Here is a 7,901-nt window from a genome sequence, read left to right as displayed (position 1 = left end):
CCTCCTCTTCCTCCCCCCCCCTGCAATCCTCTGTGCGTCGCAGTCACAGGGGCCTTGTGAAATTGTGAATCGAATGCTTCCCTCCGCTGTCTCATTCTCCAGGAGCTTCCCACTGAGTCACATGGACTCCACACTTCTGGCCAGGAAATCCAGACTCCTACCCCACAGTGCTCTGCCTGCCTCTGTCTTTGTCTCCCTCCCTTCTCTCTCCAGCCTGGGGACTTCGTTTTCCTTGTTGGTTGGGGGTGTTGAACAACTTCTGCTTTCACGCACGGAGGCCAGCGCTGCCTTCTCGCTCATGTGTGAAAGCTCCATCTCCCCTTATTCCTGAATTCGCTCCAGAGCTTACCTTCCAACGCTCACACAAAAGCACCACACTCCGAGACACATTCTGTATATCCCATGTGACTCATGCTATATCCTCCACCTACCAGGGCCTTTGCACTTGCTGCTCCTCTCCTTAGACGCCCCCCCATAGGCTGGACATGGTGGCACACACCTGTAATCCCAGTGCTCTGGGAGGCTGAGGCAGGGGGATCATGGGTTTGAGCACAGCCTGGGCAATTTGGCAACTTGGTGAGACCCTGTCTCAAAAGAATAATAAAAATAAAAAGGGATAGGGATATAGCTCAATGCAAGGGCCCTGAATTCATTTCTCAGTGCTGAAAAAAGAAAATTCTCCTTGGTAGATTTTCTGATGTCCACCTCCCTCTCAACATTCAAATATGAGTTCAGACGTTCTCTTTGCTACCTTGGATCACTGTGGCTAATGGCCCTCACCCCTGTTCCCCTCTTCTGAAGGCCCTCAGCCCTCTTCTGATCTCCAGTTCTCACATATTCCACTTTCTCTGTTATTGCCAGAATCTTATTTATTTATGTTTACTGTCTGTTTCCATCTGCTGGACTAGAACATAAGCTCCAGGAGGGAAAGCACTTTTGTTTTTGCCAATCTTATATCTACAGCACTCTGCATAGTTTCTGACCCAGAGGGCAGGGCAGCAGGTACTCATCACCTCCCTGATTGTGGGAGGCAGAAACAGGAGGAGGATGGAAAATAAATGCTACAGAGCCCTGACCCACCCCAGGTTCCTCACCTGTGGGGCCAGGCCACCAATCACAGGGTGCCTGTTGCCACTGCAGTCTGGTGTGGGCTCTGACTCAGTGGGAGTCTGAGGCCTGGAGGACGCCCACTTCTTTCTGGCTTTCTTCCTGGGTACCTTTCTGATGCTCTGGTTCCTTCTAAGGCTGGAGAGCTTGTCAGCCCTTGGGGTCCTGGCATGGAGCCCAACCACTGTGGATCTGAGCAGCCCATACACTGTATTTGAAAAATTTGACTGAAAATTGAACATTTTAAAATTGGGCAGGATGTGGTGGTGTATGCTTGTAATCCAGCACTTAGGAGGCCAAATCCAGAGGATCGTGAGTTTAAGGCCAGCCTGGACTACGTAGCAAGACTCTGTTTCAAAAAAGCAAAGTACATAATTAAAAAAAAATTGGGAAAGCTTACATAACAGACTGATTGGTGTCACTTGACAAATCGGAACTCCAGTCTGAGCTGTGATGGAACCCGCAGCCAGCCCTGCCCGCTCACGTCTCCCTGCCTCCCTCTGTAGACCTCACCCCCTCGCTTGTCTTGAGCAGTCAGGTTTCAGAAGGTGTGAAGACTCCCTGCTAGGTGCCAGTCTTATGCTTGGCACCTGTTAGCATAAGGGGCTACAAACATGGGTGCAAAGTGACCCCAGGTTTGATGATGAGCTGCAGCCAAGGTCGGTGGGAAACAAGTAGAAGAGTGGAGACAAGTGAGTGTGAACAGGGAAACAGACGGAAGAGCTAAGTACAATCATTGACCTTGTGTTCTGGGGGTCTTAGTGGAGGTGGGGGGCGGGTCAGTGGCTGAAGACACCATTAGGTGGGTATGAGCTGAGCATGGTGGTGTGCGCTTGTAATCCTACAACTCTGGGAGGCTGAGGCAGGGGGATCACAAGTTCAAGGCCAGCCTGGAACAGGCGACCCTGTCTCAGAAAGAAAGACAGACTAGATTGGTATGAGTGGGAGGACTCACTCTTTAACTGTAATTCATCAGAGTTCTCCAGTGAAATGGAACCATCAATAAGCTGGGTGTATGTACACCCTTTTCGTATATATTCTACGTATACATAGCCTATACGTCTATTGGGGAGCTAGACATTAATTTACTTTGAGACTCGTTTAAAGAACAGAAATTTATTTTCTCTTCATTCTGGAGGCTAAAGGCCCAAGATCAAAGTGTCCGAAGTACTTCTTCCCTGAGGCCCCGAGCTGGGCCTGTAGAAGCCCATCTTCCAGTTATCTTCACAGGGCCCTCCCTCGGCTGTCTGTGAGCATCTTGGAAGCTGCTGCCAAGCGGGCGCGGGTGGGGGAGACTCACCTTGGAGCAGTATTTTTTCAAACCAAGGATCACAGTCCATTACAGGTTGCAAAACAGACTTACTGGGGCTCACCCTGCATATGTCTGCTGCTGTTGTTACATAAACACTCATTCTGGGGATGACAGGTGAAGTTTGGGGCCACTGCAGCCTAGAGAGGAGACCGGGTCAGTGTTGGCAGGTAAACACACAGGTGGCTGTGGATGTGAGAGCTCCTGTCCTCTCTGCTCAGGCTCACAGAGGTCAGCCTGAGTCTGGGGAAGATGAAAGGCACTAGGATCACCCTTCTGATCTTAGCTCTGATTTTGTTATCTGTGCGATTCTGGCTGATGAATCTGAGTCTCAGTTTCTTCATCTGAAAAATGATGACAATCATATCACGTACTTCCTAGGGCTGATGTGTGCAAGAGACTGTTGTTATGGTTTGGATAAAAAATGCCCCCCAAGGCTGACATGCTCAGAGGTAGCCTTTGGGAAGGTGACCAGGTCATCAGGCACCATTGCTGAATGCAGTTAGGAGGTGGGGCCTGGTTGGAGGAAGTAGGTCCCCAGGGCCATAACCTGGCAGGGTCTATCCTGTCTCCACCCCCTTCTTCTCATGCTCTTCTCCTTGCTCTCTTCTTCCTGGCTGGCATGAGGTGGGCAGCTCTCCTCTGCCACACCCCTCTGCCATGATGTTTTTGCCTTGGGGCCAGCCAGCCGTGGACTGAAACTTCTGAAACTGTGAGCCACAAGAAACCGTTTCTCCATGAAGCCGTGTATGGTATTTTATCTCAGCAACTGAAAAGCTGACCGATAGTGCATTACTGCTGGCCGGTGGCCCGTTCTTACTCATGTTGGAAGAGTATTTACAGTTGTTCACATATCACCCCTTCCTGCCAGGGAAGAGAAAAAGGAGAGAGTGTGCAACATGTAGCATATGTGACACTGGGCTGGACACTGGCACGAGCTGGTTGAAAATGGAATCTCCAGCAGGCCTGGTGGATGTGGTGGAGCTCTGTAAAGTTCCCACACAACTCTGTTTCCATCCAGCTGAATAAGACTTCCATCCCAGATACAGAGAATTCCAAACATTCCAGCTCTCCAAGGCCTCAGAGCATGCTGAGAGGGGCTCTCTTCTCAGAGACCCTAGTTAGGGGTGCAGCAGCTGCAGCAGGAAGCGGGCACGGGAGGTTCCCGCTGAGCACCTTGGAAGCGAGAGGCTTCTAAAGTGGCCCAACCAGAATGGGAAGTAACACACCCTGAAGCCCTGGAGCCCTGGTGTGGGTTCCTGTCACCCCCAACCCCATGGGCGGGCCCACTACACCGTGGGAACATCCTATTTGCTAGGGCCTGGCCCGTACAAGCTTGGTCCTTTGGGCCCCATACTCAGGTAAACCGAAGCTTACATAGGACCAGGTGTCGCGACCTAGGCTCTCAGTGGCGCTGAGTCAGCAGAAGAGATTCGGGGAGTGGAGAGGGACAGTGGCTGGGGGTGTGGCTCTGGTAGAGGCTTGTGGGGTGGGTGTCCCCAGGAGGGGAACAGCCAGGACCGGAAATGAAGAAGAGACGGGAGGAGGAAGTATCTAATTACCAGGAGCCTCCCCAAGACTCACACCCAGCTTCGCAAGGACCGAATGCCAGAATGAGCCTCTGGCGGAGGTGTGAGGTGGGGAGTGGCGTGGATCGGGGAGCACACGCGTCTCACGAAAGAGCCCAGGCCGCAGGAAGAGGACGGCGGAGGGGGCGGGCCGTGTGTTCGCCCACCTGGAGGGTTCCCCCAGCCCTCCCTTCGCTCTGTCGAGATCTTCCCTGCCTGGTGTGGGCAAGCAGATTTTTCTCCTTGTTCAGCAAGCTCCATTCTCGCCAACTGGAGCCACAGGAGCTCAGGGCCATTTCTGCTTCCAGTTAACAGACGTTAACGGAGCGTCCACCGCACGCCTGGTGCTGGGGTGGATGAGGCTGCACCCCCCCACCCCGCTGGCGGCTTCCCATCTGGGCAGGCAGCCGCAGATAAGACAGAGTTCTAAGCGCGGCGCTCAAGGGCAGTAACCAGACGGAGTGGGAATAAACAACATGAATAAAACAAGGAGACAAATTCCCCGGGTTTGTGGGTTTCCCTAAGGGACATCTGACCCCAAACATTCCTGGGGGCGGGAGAGGGAGACGTTGGCCTTGAGCTGGAGGTGAGAAGCTGAGAGGGTCTGGCCCGAGCTCTGAGCAGCCGGAGGGTGGGTAACAGCGGAGGCTCGGCAGGGCCGGGAAGGGCGGCGTTGGGACGGGCTTGGCGCGGGGAGAGGGGCGCACCGGAGACCCCCAAACCCGGGGATCCGCGGGGCGGGGGCGTGGCCCGGGCGTGGCCCGGGAAGGCTCCGCCCCACACGTGCGCTACGTGCTGCGCCGCCGCCCCCCTTCCGCAGGGGAACCAAACTGACCCCCTCATGCCTTGGCCTGGTCCCCGGGCGAAGGACCGGAGGGGAAGGTCGCTTCCCCAGTTCGGGCCATAGGAACGTGGTCTTTCCCGTCGGGGCGACCGGAAGGAGCGTGGAGGCGTCTCCTTTGCGGCGAGCGGAGCCCTGGGTGAAGCTGCAGATCTGGGACGCAGGCCGGGGACGGGTTGAGCGGGTTGGGGACTGAATAGGCCGGACGAGGATGGAGATCCCTAGAAATGTGTCCAAAGGGCCCGGAGCTGCACAGAGGGGTCGCTTGGGGACCGAGGCCCGGGCGAGGGCGGTGCGTTGTCCTGGAGTTAAGGAGGGGACTCCTGGGGACGTGGCACTAGTAGCAGGGCTCAGCTCTGCTCTGCCCGCGGTCCCGCTTCCTCCCCGGGCCTGGGACCTTCCCCATCCCGGGCTCTCGCCCAGTCCTCAAGGAACTGAGCCGAGCACCCCAGGTCAGGTGGCCCAGGTCGGCCTCTGGGCGTCCGCCGGCCGGGACGAGACAATGCGGAGCGGGCCCCGCCCCCGGAGAGCGACGCGGCCCAGGCGCGGCCAATCAGCGCCCGCGGCGAGGCTCTTTAAAAAAAGAAGGGCCGGCGCGGTGTGGCTGTCAGCTGGAATGGATCCCTCCGCCCATGTAAACACACTTCATAAAGGGCAAGAGGAAGCATCTTCGCGGGCCGGCGGTCGCTTTCCCCGAGAGCTTTCTCGTTTACTGGGTTCACCTCGCTGGCCTGGCAGCCGCCGCCTCCTCCCGTAATGTCACGCCGGGTCCGTGCGGAGCCAAACAGCTGCTTCCCGATCTGGAAGCAGTAGCAACTCCTTGGAGTCTCTACCGGAAATGGAGGAAGGAGGACTCCGTGAGTTGGAAGCCAGAGGGAGTCCCAGCCCACAGCGGAAAACAAACTTTGTTAGGCTTGTTCCTCCTGTGCCCTTCAGTTAAATAATAGTCACAGTTCACACACGTCTAGAATTCTCAAAGTTAAACCTAGGATGAAACTACCCACTGCTCTCCCAAGAGAGAGCGCATGACAAGAAACCAACTCCAGCAAGACCCTCGCTGCCCAGGACGCCCAGGCAAAGAGCAACAATATTTTCTCTCTCCCCAACAGTGTCTTATGAAAATACTAAAATATTCAAAGTTAAAAAAAATTTGCCCCAAGTTCCTCTCTACCCAGATCAGTGGTGGCGAACCTATGGCACACAGCGGGCACGCAGAGCCCTCTGTCAGCACCAGCCAAGTCACCCCAGCCAAGGTTTAAAAAATTATCAGCGTGTATACAACGACTAAGATTACAACTGTGCAAAAGCATGCCAAAGCGAACTTTACTTTTTAAGAAAAAGCTGTATCATAAAAGCTCTGTTACTGTTTTTAAGACAAAAGATTTTTTGGGGGGGTACCGGGGATTGAACTTGGGTCCTTGCGCTTGCAAGTCAGGCCACCAAACCACTGAGCTAAATCCCCGGCCCCCAGAGATATTAATGTATGAATTTTTTCTAAATTTAAAACCTCTATTCAGGTTTAGTGTTACTTTGCTATACATAAATGGGTTTTGGCTTGCAGTTTGCCCCCTCACCTCTAAATTTTGTCATCATTGACCTAGATTCTATCAGTACAACTTTTGTTGTTGAGATAGGGTCTTACTCTGTATTCCAGGCTGGCCTTAAACTTTTGGAGATCCTCCTACCTCAGCCTTCCCCAGTTCTGGGTTACAGGCTGCACCACCATGCCCAGCCATCACTGATTTTTTTCTCTGATAGGATGCTAGCTGTCCCTTTTGCTTGAGCCTCTGTTGCACTGGGGAGCAGTCCAAAAGCCCTAAAGAGCTAAGAAAATATCTACTTTGTCCAAGGAACCTTGAATTTTTTTGTACCCCAGGTACCTCCAGGAATTTTATCTAAGAGAAGGCCTGTGGAGGTGCCGTCAAACAGTCCTTCGATGAGTTTGGCTGCCTTTTGGATAAAAGAGGTCATTTCTGTGTTGTTCTTTTTTGAACTTTCTGTTTTTGGAGATACTCATATATATATATATACCTCCCGAAGTTCCTCAAATGCGTTCATATCTCTTCAAGTTACTTAACCTCTCAGAGCCTCCATTGCCTGCTGTGTCTGCACAGTGGGGACAATAGCAGTACCTACCTAGCAGGATTGTTGGGAAGACCAGTGAGCTGAAATACACAAAGCACGTAGAGCAATGCCTTACACACAGCAGCCTTACATAAATAATGGCAGCACACATACACTAGGCTCTCCCAGATTTGTATCTCCGCTTCCAATCTTTTCCCTTCAGATTTCTATTTTTCAGCCTGTTGGGAATCTCCAGCTCTATGTACCAAACTCGACATGTCCCACAGCAAACACATTGTCCTCTTCCCTAGAGTGACTTCCGTGGCAGTATCATCAGCGTGAATGGCCAGGCACCGCGATGATGGGCCCATCTACTAGGCAGGTATGGCAGGAACTTGAATCATCTTTCATACTTCAGGGTTACTTCCCAGTCCATCTCTGTGTCCTAATTTTATTTCCTACATTTGCATCCCTTCTTTGTAATCGGTAGCACCACTGTCTTAATTTAGGCCCCCTTACTGTATATAGTAGGACCTGGTAGTCCTATTTTGGGCAAATTGCATAAACTTGTGACACAATAAGAACAGGGTTGTGCAGATCAGATGATGAATCACGCAAAGCACTTAGATGGGTGTCTAGGATATGAAATTGGTTGAAATGATCATCATCGTCATTACTATTGCTTTCTCACATCCATGCTGCTCTTATGATCAAGCTCCCCGCCACCCCGAAACCCGAAAAACCTTCCTCCAATCCCCATGCTGTTTCTGCCCCTCTTGGGTCTTGTGAAGTGTTTACTTCCATCCTGGCAGAGTACTGACGAGACTGATCGCCTTGTGTGTCTTATCCTCTCTACCAGACTATTAACTTCTTGAGGGCAGGGACCCCGACAGATAGTAAATGATCAATAAATGTTGGCTGGACTGAACTCCGTCAGGATCATCTTCATCCCCAGACTCAAGGCCCCGGCCCCTCCCGATTCAAAGGGCGGGGCGGGGAGCTCAGCGCAGGG

General features: G+C 52.8%; 1 protein-coding gene across 1 annotated transcript in view; it reads left to right on the top strand.

Annotated features, from left to right (window-relative positions):
• The first annotated feature begins 7,235 nt into the window (after positions 1-7,235).
• Kdm5b (lysine demethylase 5B) overlaps positions 7,236-7,901 on the top strand; it is a 69,242-nt gene continuing 68,576 nt past the window's right edge. The window contains exon 1 of the mRNA XM_010645073.3: positions 7,236-7,271. Coding sequence (XP_010643375.1) covers positions 7,248-7,271 — 24 coding nt within the window. The 5' untranslated portion in view covers positions 7,236-7,247. The remainder of the gene's footprint in view (positions 7,272-7,901) is intronic.

The sequence above is a fragment of the Fukomys damarensis genome, unplaced genomic scaffold (genome assembly GCF_012274545.1).
Source record: "Fukomys damarensis isolate Sample0158 unplaced genomic scaffold, DMR_v1.0_HiC HiC_scaffold_11, whole genome shotgun sequence".
NCBI classification, from domain to species: domain Eukaryota; kingdom Metazoa; phylum Chordata; class Mammalia; order Rodentia; family Bathyergidae; genus Fukomys; species Fukomys damarensis.
This window is presented reverse-complemented; position numbering and strand designations above follow the sequence as displayed.